Here is a 19,635-nt window from a genome sequence, read left to right as displayed (position 1 = left end):
CCAGCATGACCATGCCGCAGTATTTGCCTGCGTCCACCTCTTGTTTGATGTGGTCATTCAAATAGAGAAGGCATGTGTCAGTGGAGTGGGATGTTCTGAAGCCAGATTGGAATTCTTTTTCCGCTAGGTACTTTTCGACCTGTTCGTAGACTATTTTTTCCATGACTTTCGAGATGGAGGTGAGAATAGAAACAGGGCGGTAGTTGCCTGGGTCTAATTTGCTGCCCTTTTTGTGCAGAGGGGTCACCCTCGCAATTTTGAAGTCCTTGGGGACGTGTCCCTGTTTTATGGAGAGGTTTATTATGTGTGTGATGATTGGGGTGATGGCGGCTGCTGAGTCTCTGAGGAATTTGGAGGGGATGTTGTCATGGCCAGTGGCCTTGTTAGGTTGGAGGGCGCTCAGTTTATTGAGTACCTCATCTGTTGTTACCATTTCCAGCTTGAAGTCGTCCTTGCGGACCCCTAGGTTTTTGTAGTAAGCTACTATGTGTTCTACCCCATAAAGCCCTGAGTGGGAGGGTAGTTTGTTTACCAGTGTTGTGGCTATGTTTGTGAAGAAAATGTTTAAGTAATTGGCTACATCCAGCTTGTCTGTGATGAGCGTGTTGTCCGTTTTTATGTTTATGTTTGAGAATCTGGTTTTAAGTTTTTTACTGCATCCTAGTTGATTATTGAGTAATTTCCAAAGTTCACGTGGTTTGTTTTTGTTTTCCTCAGTTTTGTCATTGATGAAATTCTTTTTTGCAGTTTTGATCATGGAGTTTACGTCGTTTCTTAGTCTGTTTCTTTCTAGTTTGAGTTCAGTCACTGTTATGGTTTGTAACCGACCCCAATCGCACAACACAAGACAGGTATGATGGTTTGCCAAGAAACAGATATTTATTTAGAACAGGGAAAAAGGGCACTGTCCCTTTAAGGGAGAAAACACAAAACACTGGAATAACACAAGAGGGGAAGGTAAAGTGCCTTTAAGAGGCGGGCAGGAAAGGGGAACACTATGGGAAAGTAAGGGAACGCCTAAGGGAAGGTTAAGGGAACGCCTTGGGACAGAGGAACTAGAGACTAGGTAAACCAGGGACAAGGAGAACTAGGGAGAGGGAACTAGGGACTAGGAGAGCTAGGGATAGAGGACTAGGGACTGAGGTGGAACTAGAAGGGGAGAAACTGGGACAGAGGGGACTGAGGCCCGCGGAGGCGGGCTGGGGAACAGGGAGGAACTGGGGACAGAGAACCGCGGAGGCGGGCTGGGGACAGGGAGGAACTGGGGACTGGTGGGAAAACATCTGGGCCGCTCTGCAGAACAGAGGAGAGGGTTAATATTCAAAGGGAACAAACAGGGCAGATGCAGAACAGTCCAAATAACAAAGTAACAAAGTAAATACTATCTTCGTGTGAACAAACACACAGTGGGAGATGAAATGTCCAAAATAATATCCACGAGAGAACTAAACAGAGTGGGAGATGAAATGTCCAAACTAATAACTAAGTGAGAACTAAAGGAGGCAATACGCTGGGAGAGTGACATCACAATCAAAACTCACCCAGGCGTATGCGTAATGGTGCAGGAACAGCAGCGGGACGAGGGCAAGGGGCATTACGCTGAGTGAGTGACATCACAATCAAAACTCACCCAGGCGTATGCGTAAAGGTACAGGGACAGCAGCGGGAACGGGGGCAAGAGGCATTACGCTGAGTGAGTGACATCACAATCAAAACTCACCCAGGCGTATGCGTAATGGTAAGGGACAGCAGCGGGAACGGGGGCAAGGGCACTACGCTGAGTGAGTGACATCACAATCAAAACTCACCCAGGCGTATGCGTAATGGTAAGGGACAGCAGCGGGGCGAGGGCATCGCCACCGGGTGGCTGGCTGTCCGAGCCGAGGGACAGAGTGCTGGAACAGTGGCGGTGGCGAGGATGTCGTCCACCGGGTAGCCGACTGTCGGAGCCGAGGAACAGAGTGCTGGAACAGTGGCGGTGGCGAGGGTGTCGTCCACCGGGTAGCCGCTGTCGGAGCCGAGGAACAGAGTGCGCGCCACACCTTGGTGTGCGCGTCGGAACAGAGAGCTGGAACAGTGGCGGTGGCGAGGGTGTCGTCCACCGGGTAGCCGCTGTCGGAGCCGAGGAACAGAGTGGCGCGCCACACCTTGGTGTGCGCGTCGGAACAGAGAGCTGGAACAGTGGCGGTGGCGAGGGTGTCGTCCACCGGGTAGCCGCTGTCGGAGCCGAGGAACAGAGTGCGCGCCACACCTTGGTGTGCGCGTCGGAACAGTGGCGGTGGCGAGGGTGTCGTCCACCGGGTAGCCGCTGTCGGAGCCGAGGAACAGAGTGCGCGCCACACCTTGGTGTGCGCGTCGGAACCGAGAGACGCCTCGGGGTGCGTCTGCGAGGAGGAGTGTGCCAAGCACGAAGGTCTGGAAGATGCGCGTCGGCGCGCTGAGGTCTGGAGAGCGTGCCAAGCTCGAAGGTCTGGAAGATGCGCGTCTGTGCGCTGGTACGGAGGAGCGTGCCAAGCTCGAAGGTCTGGAAGATGCGCGTCAGTGCGCTGGTACGGAGGAGCGTGCCAAGCTCGAAGGTCTGGAAGGTGCGCGTCTGTGCGCTGGTACGGAGGAGCGTGCCAAGCTCGAAGGTCTGAAGTGGAACACTGGAATACCTCCCGTAGAGGATTAGAGAGCGCAGTACAGTGTCTCCCTCCAGGCAAACGGCGGCAGGTGGCGAAGGCTTGAGCGCATCTGGCGCGCTGGTCTGGAGTGGAACACTGGAATACCTCCCGTAGAGAATTAGAGAGCGCAGTACCATGTCTCCCTCCAGGCAAACGGCGACAGGTGGCCAAAGCCCTTGAAGATGCGCGTTGCGCGCTGGTGACTGAAGAGCGTGCCAAGCCCAAGGGTCCGGGAGATGCGCGTTGGTCTCGATGTGCGTCAGGACGAACAGCTGCGCTGGGGTCTGCAGTGGAGCCCTGGGGTGCCTCCCGTGGAAGTTACAGGGAGCGCAGAACAGTCTCCTCCACAGGCTACGGCGACAGCAGACGAAGGCTGGAGCAAACATCTCAAGGCTGGAGAGATCCATCTTGCAGCATTGGTAGACCAGAGGATCTCCCGAAAGAGTCTAGATGTTAGAGAATATGACTCAGCATGAATACAACACGACCCCACGCCGAAACGAGGGGAAGAGCCCTGGTATTTAAAGCCCACAGGGGAACTAATTAGCCTGCCACCACAGGTGCGAGAGGTAATTGATAATAGTCCAGGTGTGGCCACTGAGAGTAAACGAGAGTAAAGAATGAGAGGGTGGGGGCTAGAGAGAGTGAGTGAGAAGGGAATTTCTAACAGTAGGAATTAAAGAAACAGAGAAAAGGTGGTGAGCAGCGGGCAAAACCTCACAGTACCCCCCCCTCAACGGGAGCCACCCGGCGACCCAAAACAAATACAGACAGAGTGGCAGGGGGCAAAACAAGAGGTACTGGCCAAGCCAGCAGGGGAAGCCACCACAAGAGTGGGGCTAGCAAAAGGAACAGGGTCGCCGAGGGGTAACTAGGGTAGCAGAGGGGCAACTGGTCTAGAGGAACTGGGTCTAGAGAACTAGTCTAGCGAACTGGGCAAGAGAACTGGTCTAGAGAAACTGGTCTAGAGGAACTGGGTCTAGAGAACTGGTCTAGAGCAACTGGTCTAGAGGAACTGAGGGGCAAGCAGGGTAGCTAAGGGGTAACCATGGAAGCACCGGGAAAGGGCTAGCAGAGGGAAGGTTAGCTGCCAGGGCACTGATAGCTACAGGGCCTATGCTAGCTGTACTGCTACATCAACATAGAGGCTGCGCAAGCTGCCGGAGCCAGGCTAGCAGAGGGAAAGGGTAGCTGCCAGGGCACTGATAGCTACAGGGCCTATGCTAGCTGTACTGCTACATCAACATAGAGGCTGCGCTAGCTGCCGGAGCTAGGCTGGCAGACAGGGCTGGACCAGCATGAGAGCACAAGCTAGCTGGAAGGACAGTCCTAGCTGTGTGAGAAAAACTGACCTTGCTAGCTGAAAGGGCAGTCCTAGCAGTGGGATAAACTACACAAAAAAGTGGAGGCCATGCAGAGGGACCGGGTTAGCTGCTTGGGCCTGGCTAGCTACAGGGCCTATGCCAGCTGCAAGGCTGCATTAACATAGAGGCTGTGCTAACAGCCGGGGCCAAGCTAGCAGACCGGGGCTCTGCTGAGGGACTGGGTTAGCCGCCAGGGCATGGCTAGCTACAGGGCCTATGCCAGCAGCAAGGGCTGCATAAACATAGAGGCTGTGCTAGCAGCCGGGGCTAAGCTAGCAGACAGGGGTTCTGCTGAGGGACTGGGTTAGCTGCCAGGGCATGGCTAGCTACGGGGGGGTCAAACAGGGCAAAACGGGAAGCAAACAGGGGAGCTAACCGGGGAGACTAACAAGCTAAACAGGGGAGTAACAGGCCAACAAGGGAGCTAAACAGGACTAACAGGGAAGCTAAACTGGGCAAACAGGGAAGCTAACAGGGCTAACAGGGGAGCTAGAGGGGAGACTAACAAGCTAACAGGGGAGCTAACAGGGCTAACAGGGGAGCTAGAGGGAACAAGAAAAAAAAAAGGCAAACTCAACATACACCGTCTGTGCTGGCTGGGGTCGTCGATTTGGTGGGGTCGTACTGTTATGGTTTGTAACCGACCCCAATCGCACAACACAAGACAGGTATGATGGTTTGCCAAGAAACAGATATTTATTTAGAACAGGGAAAAAGGGCACTGTCCCTTTAAGGGAGAAAACACAAAACACTGGAATAACACAAGAGGGGAAGGTAAAGTGCCTTTAAGAGGCGGGCAGGAAAGGGGAACACTATGGGAAAGTAAGGGAACGCCTAAGGGAAGGTTAAGGGAACGCCTTGGGACAGAGGAACTAGAGACTAGGTAAACCAGGGACAAGGAGAACTAGGGAGAGGGAACTAGGGACTAGGAGAGCTAGGGATAGAGGACTAGGGACTGAGGTGGAACTAGAAGGGGAGAAACTGGGACAGAGGGGACTGAGGCCCGCGGAGGCGGGCTGGGGAACAGGGAGGAACTGGGGACAGAGAACCGCGGAGGCGGGCTGGGGACAGGGAGGAACTGGGGACTGGTGGGAAAACATCTGGGCCGCTCTGCAGAACAGAGGAGAGGGTTAATATTCAAAGGGAACAAACAGGGCAGATGCAGAACAGTCCAAATAACAAAGTAACAAAGTAAATACTATCTTCGTGTGAACAAACACACAGTGGGAGATGAAATGTCCAAAATAATATCCACGAGAGAACTAAACAGAGTGGGAGATGAAATGTCCAAACTAATAACTAAGTGAGAACTAAAGGAGGCAATACGCTGGAAGAGTGACATCACAATCAAAACTCACCCAGGCGTATGCGTAATGGTGCAGGAACAGCAGCGGGACGAGGGCAAGGGGCATTACGCTGAGTGAGTGACATCACAATCAAAACTCACCCAGGCGTATGCGTAAAGGTACAGGGACAGCAGCGGGAACGGGGGCAAGAGGCATTACGCTGAGTGAGTGACATCACAATCAAAACTCACCCAGGCGTATGCGTAATGGTAAGGGACAGCAGCGGGAACGGGGGCAAGGGCACTACGCTGAGTGAGTGACATCACAATCAAAACTCACCCAGGCGTATGCGTAATGGTAAGGGACAGCAGCGGGGCGAGGGCATCGCCACCGGGTGGCTGGCTGTCCGAGCCGAGGGACAGAGTGCTGGAACAGTGGCGGTGGCGAGGATGTCGTCCACCGGGTAGCCGACTGTCGGAGCCGAGGAACAGAGTGCTGGAACAGTGGCGGTGGCGAGGGTGTCGTCCACCGGGTAGCCGCTGTCGGAGCCGAGGAACAGAGTGCGCGCCACACCTTGGTGTGCGCGTCGGAACAGAGAGCTGGAACAGTGGCGGTGGCGAGGGTGTCGTCCACCGGGTAGCCGCTGTCGGAGCCGAGGAACAGAGTGGCGCGCCACACCTTGGTGTGCGCGTCGGAACAGAGAGCTGGAACAGTGGCGGTGGCGAGGGTGTCGTCCACCGGGTAGCCGCTGTCGGAGCCGAGGAACAGAGTGCGCGCCACACCTTGGTGTGCGCGTCGGAACAGTGGCGGTGGCGAGGGTGTCGTCCACCGGGTAGCCGCTGTCGGAGCCGAGGAACAGAGTGCGCGCCACACCTTGGTGTGCGCGTCGGAACCGAGAGACGCCTCGGGGTGCGTCTGCGAGGAGGAGTGTGCCAAGCACGAAGGTCTGGAAGATGCGCGTCGGCGCGCTGAGGTCTGGAGAGCGTGCCAAGCTCGAAGGTCTGGAAGATGCGCGTCTGTGCGCTGGTACGGAGGAGCGTGCCAAGCTCGAAGGTCTGGAAGATGCGCGTCAGTGCGCTGGTACGGAGGAGCGTGCCAAGCTCGAAGGTCTGGAAGGTGCGCGTCTGTGCGCTGGTACGGAGGAGCGTGCCAAGCTCGAAGGTCTGAAGTGGAACACTGGAATACCTCCCGTAGAGGATTAGAGAGCGCAGTACAGTGTCTCCCTCCAGGCAAACGGCGGCAGGTGGCGAAGGCTTGAGCGCATCTGGCGCGCTGGTCTGGAGTGGAACACTGGAATACCTCCCGTAGAGAATTAGAGAGCGCAGTACCATGTCTCCCTCCAGGCAAACGGCGACAGGTGGCCAAAGCCCTTGAAGATGCGCGTTGCGCGCTGGTGACTGAAGAGCGTGCCAAGCCCAAGGGTCCGGGAGATGCGCGTTGGTCTCGATGTGCGTCAGGACGAACAGCTGCGCTGGGGTCTGCAGTGGAGCCCTGGGGTGCCTCCCGTGGAAGTTACAGGGAGCGCAGAACAGTCTCCTCCACAGGCTACGGCGACAGCAGACGAAGGCTGGAGCAAACATCTCAAGGCTGGAGAGATCCATCTTGCAGCATTGGTAGACCAGAGGATCTCCCGAAAGAGTCTAGATGTTAGAGAATATGACTCAGCATGAATACAACACGACCCCACGCCGAAACGAGGGGAAGAGCCCTGGTATTTAAAGCCCACAGGGGAACTAATTAGCCTGCCACCACAGGTGCGAGAGGTAATTGATAATAGTCCAGGTGTGGCCACTGAGAGTAAACGAGAGTAAAGAACGAGAGGGTGGGGGCTAGAGAGAGTGAGTGAGAAGGGAATTTCTAACAGTAGGAATTAAAGAAACAGAGAAAAGGTGGTGAGCAGCGGGCAAAACCTCACAGTCACGTGGGCTTGGAGTTCACTGCTCGTGCTTTTAGTAAGCTTTGACTGACTTTTACGAAACTCGGAGCATTTTTTGTCTCTGGTTTTCATAGCGGCCAGTATTTCGGAGTGCATCCACGGCTCAGCGCGATTTTTTACCCTGGTGGTTCTTAGGGGGGCCATGTCGTTTAGTATTGTTGAGAATTTGGTTTTGAAACCAAGCCATGTTTCTTCAACCAGTGTACCATTGAGTTCATCTGACCAGTCCAGGCTCTCCAGTTCAAGGTTAAAGGCCTCGCTAGAGTAGGTTTTGAGGTCTCTAGATGTGACTGTTTTGTGGCAGCCAGCCTTTTGTTTTAGTTTTTTGCGGGTACAGAATATCATATAATGATCACTTAACCCGCATGCTATAACCCCTTTCTTGGAGATCTTGGACTTGTCGGAGGTCAGAATGAGGTCAATGGTAGTCTGAGTTGATTCACATACACGTGTGGGTTGGGTGATTAGCTGGCTGAGGCCGTGCAGATCACAAAACCTACTGAATGACTTGAAGACGGGTGCATCTTTTCGTTGCATATCCGTGTTCCAGTCTCCAATAAGAATTTTGTCTACATCCTCAACTCCAGCTAAACACCCATCCAGTGTATCATAAAATTCACTATGATCTGGCGGCCTGTAGACTGTGCCAACCAGTAGGGATTTCGCCCTTTCGAATAGGATTTCCACCCATACAGTTTCAATTGATTTATGATTCAGGTCATTTCTGTTGATGAATTTGGTGTCCTTGTGTATGTACATACAGACACCACCTCCATGTGGAGGGTAATGGATGGGGGAGGGTAATGGGAGGGGGGTTGGAACATGACTGGGAGATTGTTTGAGGGGGGGAGGGGATCATTATTCCACAACGACCATACTAGCAAAAAACACATAGCGACACTGAACCGGCGGCTGCACTTGCGCACCAATTTAAATTCTCGCTCATTCCATACAAGTTCTCACCAGACGCACCAAGCTCCCGGTAGCCCCGCAAAAAACAACGATTTGAATACAAATACATTTAATATATTTAATATTATTTCATCTCCTGACAGTCCCCCCCCCCCCCCCCCAAGATACATTTGATGTAATACCTGTGCAGATTTAAGACCTTTTAATACCCTTTAAGGTCATAAATTGAGAATTATGAATTTAATACTATTTAATACTTTTTAATACCCCACAGGTACCCTGGACAAGGCACTCGTGTGCGTGAGGGTGTTTTTACATGTGTTTGTGCTTGTGTATGTGCAACAGTGTGAGTGTGCTCGTGCAACAGTGTGTGTGTGTGTGTGTGTTCATGCATGTGCAACAGTGTGAGTGTGTGTATGCGTGTGCTTGTGCACCAGTGTGTGTGTGTGTGTGCTTGTGCATGTGCACCAGTGTGTGTGTGTGTGTGTGTGTGTGTGTGTGTGTGTGCGTGCTTGTGCATATGCACCAGTGTGAGTGTGTGTGTGCTTGTGCATGTGCACCAGTGTAAGTGTGTGTGTGTGTGTGTGTGTGTGTGTGTGTGTGTGTGTGTGTGTGTGTGTGTGTGTGTGTGTGTGTGCGTGTGCACCAGTGTGTGAGTGTGTGTGCTTGTGCATTTGAACCAGTGTGTGCTTGTTTGTGTGTGTGTGTGTGTGTGTGTGTGTGTGTGTGTGTGTGTGTGCTTGTGTGTGTGTGTGTGTGTGTGTGTGTGTGTGTGTGTGTGTGTGTGTGTGTGTGTGTGTGTGTGTGTGTGTGTGTGTGTGTGTGTGTGTGTGTGTGTGTGTGTGTGTGTGTGTGTGTGTGTGTGTGTGTGTGTGTGTGTGTGTGTGTGTGGACATTGTGTCTGATGTGGTACGGAACATATCACCATCTAGTGCAGCAATGTACAAACATGCCAGAGTGAAACCAGAGTGGTTTGGCCTTACCAACGATGTTTTTGCTAACATACCCAATACACCGGACGTTGTTTTTGTTGACACCAGCCACGGAGAGGTGCTGGTCATAGAAGTAGGCTGTACCTTTGACCTGTACATGGACCAGGCCTTCCGGGACAAGTATATCAAATACCAACCACTGCTCAGTGTGATGGCTGACCTTGGGTATAGGTGTAGATATAGTGTACTTGTGTTCGGAAGTCTTGGCCATGTACACAAATGCACCATGACCGGTCTGAGAATTGCTGCAATGTCTAAAAGAAAAGCCAAACAAATTGCCAAATATTGCTCTGTCTCAGCTATTATTGGCAGCTTAGCCACGTGGAGAAGGAGGTGCTATGTGTACCCTTAAGTGTTTAGTGCTGCTTGGCCCCGATACATTTGATTCCCTGTTTATGTAATATAATTTGTGGAACCAAATAAAGTATTAAAATGTGTGTGTGTGTGCTTGTGCATCTGCACCAGTGTGTGTGTGTGCTCGTTAATTGTCTCTCTTCACTCACCTAGTTCACAGATGATGGCCACACAGGCCCGGACCATGCGGTCTCTCTCCTGCAGCCCGTCGTTGCCCACGGCGATGAGGGAGTTAGTGACAGAGGAAGGGAAAAGCAGCGCGTTCACAGTGATCATCTGTAGGGGGCAGCAGAGAGAGAGACGGCTCAGTGATGATAACTTAACGACAGCACGGTACGCCTTTTGGAAGGACACCGTTCAGTCCTCTCAGCATAGCCCACGGTGTAACACAACCACCACTTCTGTTATTAAGCAAGTGAAGAATAAATATAGTTTTAAAAAGATATAAAAAAGTGAAATGATGTAAATGAGACTGATGCAGTATGATGTAGTAAGATGTGATTAACAATTGTATTGTATTTTAATTTTTTTTTAATCAATTTTAGTTACCCTTTCAGATATGATTTTTTGGGGGGAATGTGAATGAATACAAACATTCATTGTATCTTCAATGTTGAATATCAATGTATTTGTATTCTGTTGTATTATTTTCTTGACAGCTAATGGGGATGCTAATAAAACATAAACATACATTTCTGTTACTAGTATTATTGGGTGGGATGCTTTGCACTGTGTGACGTCTATCTTCATGTACCTGGTGTGTTTAGTGTCGCTTTGCACTGTGTGACGTCTATCTTCATGTACCTGGTGTGTTTAGTGTCGCTTTGCACTGTGTGACGTCTATCTTCATGTACCTGGTGTGTTTAGTGTCGCTTTGCACTGTGTGACGTCTATCTTCATGTACCTGGTGTGTTTAGTGTCGCTTTGCACTGTGTGACGTCTATCTTCATGTACCTGGTGTGTTTAGTGTTGCCGTGTGCCTCATGACACACCTTTTAGAGTTGAGGTAAGAAGTATTGCTGAGTCATTAATTAAGTGAAGATCTCACCTTTCGTGCCAGTCTGAGGGCCTGCGTTCTCTCTACCTCATTACTCTGCTGGATATCTATGCACCTAGGATTAAATCAATTAAGACATTATTAAATGGCGTTTCTAGATGTTAGCAGTATCGTGGATTTCCATTCAAAAACAAAATTACTCTTAATTCCTGAGAGATGATCCATTATCAAAATGTCAAAAAGCAACAACAAAAAAACAACAACAATAACTACTTTTAACCTTTATTTTAATCATTACAATTGCATAATGTGGTACGTAATCGTGGCCAGTTAATCATCTAGGTTCATTCATGATGCAAGGACCTGACACATTACGCTCTAGTCCACACAGGATCTCTCTCTCCCTCCCTCCCTCCCTCTTCATCTCTCTCTCTCCCCCTCTCTCCTCTCTCCCCCTCTCATCCCTCTCGACCACAGGATCACCTGCACTGATATCCGTTGTACAGTTAAGACTCACCTGGCGATCAAATAGTCAACCCGAAGCCGGAGGACCTTCTCCAGGATAGCGCTGTCTCTGACGAGGTACCGAAGCGCCCGCAGGCCTGCAGCGCGCACCTCCTTGGCCTCATTCAGCAACGCTAATCGAAGACTGGGGTCATAATAATAACATCTTCATCAAGACCTGAGAATCCATAGGAAATCAGGATAATAACAAAGAATCATACTGTGGGCTTCGGTACAACAAGTAGGCATGCACCGATACTGGTATCGGATATAGGCTCAAATATCCAGTACCTGGCTAAAATGGAATTCTCTATCAGAGAATTTCCGCGATGCTAAATCCGATAGCAAGAAGAAACACATCTACCGTGCCAGAAATCAAAGCAAAGTGACTTGATTTGCTGCATCTTTGACATATTAACTCTCTCTAATGGAGAAATGTTATTACTAGGGCAGTCAGTTTATCGCGTTAATTAGATTAATTAATTACACAGCAAATTATCGCTTTATGAAAATTAACTCAAAATGTATTTGAATTATTATAATTTTTTTTGTATTATTATTATTTTTTAATCTCATTCATTCCATAAGAACGTAGAATGTTTTTTTTTAAATGGTCCATTTGGTGGGGGGGGGGGGGGGGGGGGGCTGCACATTGGAGGTGGTTGGGTGGGTGGGGTGGGGGGGGTTGGGTAGGAGGGGTGGGTGGGAGACTGGATGGGATCGGTACTCGGTATCGACCGACACCCAAAGCCCAGGTATCGGGACTGAAGAAGATGGATCAGTGCCTCCCCAACAACAAGGGGCGATACGTCCAAAACAACTCACCAGATGATTATCTCCTCGTACGTAAACCCCAGCTTCTCCTCCGAGTGGCCGACTTTGGAAAGAAGCTGCAGGTGAAAGACATCCATATGTGAGGGGGGAGGGGCTTGCCAAAACACACAACATACCGTATACACAGTAAATTATTTACTGTGTATATACATTCATATTTACCACATATATATATATATATCCATCTGTCTGAATATACCTGCATATAATTCTTCTATATACCTACTTATACACCTGCATATAACCCATATAACTCTATATGATAGCAGGTACAATAATGCTACCGTATACTGTATTCCTACCGTATATATATCTATCCACATCTGTCTGTACATCTGCATATAATACTTTTATTTTACATATCTGTAGATACTATATCTATCTGTATACGGTATATATCCCTTACCTACTCGTACTAGTTACACTGCTGTCCAGTATGACTACTTTCATAGTGTCTTTATACCTATATCACTGTACTACATATTAATACTACAATTCTGTACACTCAGTAGTACTAATTTATATATTTTATACCCAGTTAAATCACCTGTACATTGTATATTAATATTGCACGTTGCTGTTACATTTGCACTCTGGTTGGATGCCAAACTTATTTTCGTTGTGCTGTACTTGTGTTGTATAATGACAATGAATTTTAATCTAAGCCGGCATCTACAGGGATTGTTTTGTTTCTCACCAACCTTTATGAAGTTGTTCAGGTGACCCAGCTTACGCATGTTGGAGACTCCTTGCTGCTTCGTCACATTCTGAAGGATTTCACGAAGATTCTCTGAGGGATCTGAAATGAATAAAGAAAAGAAACGCAACAACACCTTTAGCCTGAGCTACTGTCGACTCAAGGCTTGACCTCGCCTGTCACACACTGGAAGACTGGGACGATCACGACAATTTTTTTTTTTTTTTATTTAACCAGGGTAGGTTCGCTGAGCACAGATGCTCTTTTTCAGCTACGCCCTGCTTCACATTCACACAGTTCCATTCACACCTAGAGTCAGCTTCAGTCTCAGGGCTTTCCCTAAACAACCGTATAGGGGCAGAGCACCACTATGACAACACGCCAGTGTCACCATGTGTTTTAAGAAATAATAATTAATAATAATTTTATAAACTGTATTTATTTTAAATATAATTAAAAATATTTTTTTTCATTTTATTATATTTTATCTGTTTGCTAGGGGCCAGCTTAGAAACATTGTCTAATACATGATTTCTCTGTCTTCTGTTCCACTGTGTGTGTGTGTGGGGGGGGGGGGGGGGGGGGTTTCACACGTGCATGTGTTTTCATGTTCAACATTAAACTATTGTGCAACCTTGTACTTTAAATAACTTTCAAATGTATTTTTACGGACCACCCCCTACTTGTGACTCAGCACCATCTTGTTTGCAATTACTGGGGAAAGCCCTGGTCTGGGTTCAGTTCTCTCCGTAGTTGTAGTCCTTTTGTTGTTTTGTTGTGTAGTCCTCTCTGCTTTCCTATGGGCAGTTTAAATCAGTTCTATGCTGGCCTATGGGCAGTTTAAATCCGTTTTCTATTGACCTATGGGCAGTTTAAATCAGTTTTCTATTGACCTATGGGCAGTTTAAATCAGTTCTCTGCTGGCCTAAATTCTCATTGGCCACAGACCGTGTAGCTGTCGATCTGAAGTGACAGGACAGGAGTCTGTCCAGAGTCTTTTAAAATGACATAGCCAACATTTGAAATAATGTACTAGTCTGTAAACTAGTCTGCAGTTGGATCAGAGGGAACAGTTGGATCAGAGGGAAACAGTTGGATCAGAGGGAAACAGACAGTTTCACAGTACAATTTCTCCTTGGGGATAATGAAGTTTTGATCTCATCAGTATTCTTACTACAAGAGCATCAGGGCTGACTGACAGTCCCGACTCCTCCCGACACTGATACAGTCTGTTCAGACCAACCTATTTACATTTACATCTTTTAGTAATTTAGCTGACGCTTTTATCCAAAGCGACTTACAAGTTCTGTACAACAAGTCAGCAGGAAGGGTACAATTTTGTCGAACTTGAGTGCTACAGTCATGAGTGCATAGTAGTATAGACTTATTAGCATAGTAGGTACTAGGTAGTAATACTGTATATATAGTAGCAAAGTGCATAAGAGTAGAAGACAGTACGATGGTTAGTCGTTTTTGGGGGGTAGAATATTGGGCGAGTTTCAGCTGTCCTGTGGAGTGAGGACCGAGAATAGCCGACTTCTCTTTGACGAATAGGAGTGGGTCTGAGGCGGCCAGAAGATGTAGAGCTGGTTGCACTGTGTTTTAATGACGCCACGAATGTTCCCTCGCATAAGCACAGACTAAAGACAATGCGTTATTGCCTCTACGAATGGAATGTAACACATTTCATTCACAAGTTTTGTGTGAATGTATCTGAGAACGTATTTGAACACACTTGACAACCTGAGCTATTGTTATGCAAAGTAGCCATGTGGGTACTTAGCGAGTTGGCGCATCAGTCGAGTGCAGCGCATTCCTGTGTGCACGCGCGTGCATATCCGTGCATGTGCGTGCGCGTGCTTCTGCTCACAGAGCCGGTTGCATGGCGTGCAACCCCGTCCCATGAGCAACGCACCCCTGGCGGAGGGGTCTTGAGAGGGTTAGAGAGCATTGACCGGAGGTAGGAGGGAGCCGTTCCCCTTGCTTTACGGTATGCCAGGTCAAGGACCTTGAAGTGGATTTGTGCTGCAATGGGAAGCCAGTGAAGCTCTCTAAGAAGTGGGGTAACGTGGGCTGACTCAGACTCACCTTCATCATGAAGACCAACGATGAGGAATCTGAACGGCCAGATCAGACCAATAATAGGGACAGTTATAGTTTTTTTGTGTGTCTTTGACCCGCTTTAGTTCATGTTGTGTGGACTTTGTTACACAAAAATACTAGCTAAGTCCCAGTTTGACACAAGATCAGCTAGATAACTTTTATTATCCTGAGTTACATTTACATTTAGTCATTTAGCTGATTATTTTATCTAAACCAACTTACAAGTTCTGTACAACAAGTAAGCAGGAAGGGTACAACTCTGGCAGCTAAGGGTAAGTACGATTGTTCGTCAAATAGTGTCAAACTTAGGTGCTACAGTCTTGAGTGCATAGTAGTAAAAACATATTAACATAGTAGGTAGTAATATAAGAGTTGTTTTAAAATAAACACAATTGTTATTTCTGTGTTGAGGTTATAGACAAGCATGAGAGTTGCCAAAGCCTAATTATTATGCAGTGAATGAATGACATTTTATTTTCATGTCATGTCCGACGACCCATCCAACACCAAAAACAATAATTGAATATACCATTCACTTCCCAAGGTTTGTAAGCTACACCATGCACAACACGCACACCAGTGTATCCAGCAGCCAGTACAACTCACTTGAACAAGAAACACAATCTGGTATGGGGGCAGGTCTAAATACTGGTGGTACTGGCGGGAAAAAAAATTCAATTTAAGACTTTTTAAGACCTTTTTAATATCACTTAGAGCAAAATGTAATACTAGTAATTACTAATTTCACAACCATACTAACAACACATAGCAACACTGAACTGGTGGCTGCACTTGGCATACAAGCTCTCGCCAGACGCACCAAGCTCCCAGTAGCCCCGCAAAAAACAACGACTTGAATACAAAAACATTTTATATATTTATTATTATTTCATTTCTTGACAACCGGGCTGCCCCCCCCCCCACACACACACATTTATTAATAAAAGTGTCAGATCTGCTCGTGAAATTGTCCATTTGCAATCACAAAACTCTGCTGCGTGAAATCTATAGTGCTGTTTCAGCCAGTGCTGTTTCTTGCATTCAAATGACATAGAACATTGTGAAAAAAGTGTAACTGTGTTTATTCCGACTATTTACCATTGTAAAAGCTTTGTAAGCAATCTACTCAGTACTTACATGCGTAACACATTTGACAAGATGTCATTTCAGCTTCATCAGCTATAGCGCTGAAGTCTTATCATCTTAAAACTTAATTTAAGTACAAGCATAATGACCCAGTCGTCTAAAAACATCCCTTTGTCTATGCTATTCTAGGCCTGTGTCAAATAACTCACTGTTGAGTGAAATAGTGCATAGTGGCCCTGAGCCGATCTCAGATGACTGGTGGGCTACACAGGGAGGGACATTGTGCTCCTGTAATGAGGACAGTAACACATCTATTCCTGTGCTTGGCTGAGAGAACCTTGACATTTCCAATCTTGTCGGAAGAGTGTGATCCGATCCCACAGTTTTTAATAGCTGAAGGATGATAACTTATATAACCTCACTAGATTGCAGGAAGGAGTTAGACTATAAAAAGTGGTGTTCATCACAAGCCAAATTTGCAGCACAGTTTCATTCTCTAAAGAGTGGCTGAGCAACCTGCTTGCTGTAGGTGATCGAGGTTTGCTGCTTGCTGGTTTCCTGTTAGAAAACCATATAATATCTAAGCAGCATCATAACAGATGATGACAGAATGAAATTAAAACTCGTGAATTCCATGCCTTCAGGTTGATGTTGCTCTGGGGACTCTATGTTTTCATTGTGGGAGGGGAGGGGGGGGCACATGACCCACTATGAATTGAAAATGGGGGACCCTGATGTAAACAAGACAATCTTTCTCTGGTCTGCAGCCCCTTAACAATTGTGTGTATTGAGCCGTACTGTAATTGTACCCATTCTGCAATCTGTTAAATAAAGTTAATTCATTCATTCATTCATTCACTGAAACAAACATAAAGTCGACTTAATCGCAGGGTTGTTATTGTTGTTGCAGCTCAGTTTGTAATTATTTACATCCATCTAATATTTGCCCCGGTTAACAAGCGTCATAACAAAATGACTCTTCTACTACTACTACTACAACAACTACTACTAGTACTACTGTCTACTACTACAGTACTACTACACCATTCTGCCTGGCAGATTGCTAGCTACGCACTGGGTGGCACGGACAGTGCAACTTAAGTGCTAGCTGAGCAAAGAGAAACCCAATTTTCGCCCACTCGCAGGCAATTTGCAAAGAACGACAACAAAACAATAAAGTGTATTCATCAGCCAGTAACGTGATCTGTCTGAAGAAGGGCAACCAAACATTGAGAACGGGGTGATGCCTGTAATGAGGATGAGGATGCTGACTGATCTGTCATCAATCACGGATCACAACATACCTCTGGAAAGATCCAGCGGTACATTCTCCTCCCCGCTGTCATTCCGACCTGTCAGTGCACACAACAACACAAATGAGGTCAACTAGAAGAGAATACAATGGCCGCAATAACACAACTAATGCATTTAGGGGGGGAAACAATGAAATGCATATCTATTAATCTCTCCGCCACGGATGGAAATCTGACTCACCTCGCATCCGAACGCTTCGAGACGGACGGCCTCGGATGCTGACCGCCATATTTCCACAGGATCCGCACTGACTGAACTAACAGATACTATCGCGAGAATCTTGCTCCCCCCCCCCTTCTCCTTCTCTAGCCTCCCACAGAAGCCCCCTCTCATCACCAAACTGACCAGACACCATGTAGTCTGCTTTATGATGATACCCCTGCTCTGTGTCACTAATAACTCTACATTTCAAAAGCACCACCAGGGAGCGACATCAACTTTAAACACGCGTAGAACATGTTTAGTCGATAATCCAATGTACAGTTACCACCCCCACCCCGCCTACCCAACCCCCCACCACTCCACCACCTACAATGTACAGTTTCCCCCCCCCCCCCACCCCTCCTAGTACCCTACCAACCTTCTACCTACCAACCTCCTCCAATGTACAGTTCCCCCCCCCCACCACCTCCTATGTACAGTTTCCCCCACCCCACCTACCCAACCCCCCCCCCCACCCCTCCTACCAACCTTCTACCTACCAACCTCCTCCAATGTACAGTTTCTCCATTCTAATGGACAAGCTAAAAGCAATTGGTTTTGATAGCTTATCAGTGAGCTGGATGCAATCCTACCTGGAGGGGAGAGAACAGATGGTAGAGGTAAACAGTACTCTATCCCCCCCCCTCACAGTGAGCTGTGGTGTTCCACAAGGAAGCATACTAGGACCGCTACTCTGCCTAATTTATGCAAATGACATGTCGTCAGCCTGTGACTGCAACTTGTTCCTGTTTGCGGACGACTCAGCCCTGCTGGTCTCTGACAAGAACAAGTTGCAGGTTGAAAAAACCCTCAGCACGGAACTAGGCAAAATCTGCATATGGCTTGCTGATAACAAACTATCATTACACATGGGCAAAACAGAGTCCATTCTCTTCGGTTCAAATAACAAACTCAGCAAGACCGACGGCTTCTCAGTTACAGTGGGTGACAATATTGTCACAAGGAAAGACGAAATTACCTACCTGGGTTCCATCCTAGAGGCAAATCTTTCCTGTGACAAAATGGCATCCAATGTAATAAAAAAAAGTCAACCAACCAACGGTACTTTTTTCTTGTACCGGATCTCCTCTCTGGTAAACAAGAATACCCTGAAGACTCTGGCAGGAGCACTCATTCAAGGGTACTATGACTATGCGTGCACCTCATGGTACCAAAGCACCTCAAAGGCGCTTAAAACAAAATTACAAACATCACAAAACAAACTGGTCAGACTACTTGACCTGAACCCCAGAACCCACCTCACCCCTGCCCACTTTGACAACCTAGGATGGCTTAGAGTAGACGACAGAGTACAGCAACTTGCAATGGGCCTGGTCTACAAGATACACTATACGACCGGGGTGCCCATGTACATGTCAAAATACTTCCCAAAGGTCAGTGAATACCACAACCACTACACCAGAGGACGCTCAACAAATCATGTTAAACCCAGATTCGGCTCAAACAAGGGACTAAACACGTTTCGCAATTATGCCACAACAATGTGGAACGCCCTACCCAAAGCTGTAAAGGAATGTGAATCCCTGCCCACATTCAAAACCGCTCTTAAAGAGCACCTACGGGAGGCTGCAATTCGAAACTGGCCACCGTAAATGCCCAAAACCCCCACCACCTCCTAATAGACAGTCTCCTCCCCACCGCATGTATATATTCCCTCCCCGCCGTATGTATATTTCCCTCCCACCCACCCACCCCCTCCTAATGTACAGTCCCCATCATATGTATATACTCTGTCAGGATCTAGGGGTAACAGTACTTGTTACAAAGGATCAGATTAAACCGAATATATATATTTATTTATTGATATATATTGCATAGTATTTGTATATCGTTTGATATCCCCTGTATATTCCTTGTACATATACACGGAATATCCCTTTAGCCCAGACCATAATAGTTCATTCTCCTATTGGACAGCGGTCCACCGGCGCCAGGGACCGGCCTCCGGAGCCAGGTTCAAAGTCACCGTCAAGATGTGTCTGGACATGCCCGGCCTTGCCCAGGGATACGCGACAGAAATGAGAGTGGAACTAGTTTGTTCACCGTGCGTATAAATACGGCGCAGGTGAATATAGAAGCCCCTTACCCCTTACCCTTCGTCCTTTTAGTATGTTACCGATAAGTTGAAGCCTCACCCACGATACAACGTGCGGTGAAGTATGGCCTGTTTGGCCCCAGAATAGAGCATTGAGACCGCGTGCGAATTAGTAACTGAATTGTCAGAGTTTGGCGCTATACCGTCGAGTGCGACATATTTCTATTAAGGCATTAATAGTCTATTTGTGTATAGTGTATCGTGCGGTTAAAGTTCTGCAGTGGCCAGCATCTCCGGCGCTTCCTCGTATTAGCTGGGGTTCTTATCCAGGCTGGG

At 47.9% G+C, this 19,635-nt stretch overlaps 1 protein-coding gene across 1 annotated transcript in view; it reads right to left on the bottom strand.

Moving 5' to 3' along the window:
- The window catches only part of rictorb (RPTOR independent companion of MTOR, complex 2b), a gene marked incomplete at its 5' end in the record, with an annotated part of 50,221 nt that extends 32,950 nt beyond the window's left edge, over positions 1-17,271 (bottom strand). The window contains 7 exons of the mRNA XM_084323996.1: positions 9,657-9,783; positions 10,556-10,619; positions 11,022-11,153; positions 11,834-11,898; positions 12,544-12,641; positions 17,033-17,080; positions 17,223-17,271. Of these exons, the coding sequence (XP_084180122.1) occupies positions 9,657-9,783; positions 10,556-10,619; positions 11,022-11,153; positions 11,834-11,898; positions 12,544-12,641; positions 17,033-17,080; positions 17,223-17,271 (583 nt within the window). The remainder of the gene's footprint in view (positions 1-9,656; positions 9,784-10,555; positions 10,620-11,021; positions 11,154-11,833; positions 11,899-12,543; positions 12,642-17,032; positions 17,081-17,222) is intronic.
- Between the last annotated feature and the right edge of the window lie 2,364 nt (positions 17,272-19,635).

Source organism: Notolepis coatsorum (genome assembly GCF_963971535.1).
Source record: "Notolepis coatsorum genome assembly, chromosome: 11".
Classification (NCBI taxonomy): domain Eukaryota; kingdom Metazoa; phylum Chordata; class Actinopteri; order Aulopiformes; family Paralepididae; genus Notolepis; species Notolepis coatsorum.
Note: the sequence above shows the minus strand (reverse complement) of the source record. Positions and strands in the feature narration are given on the sequence as shown.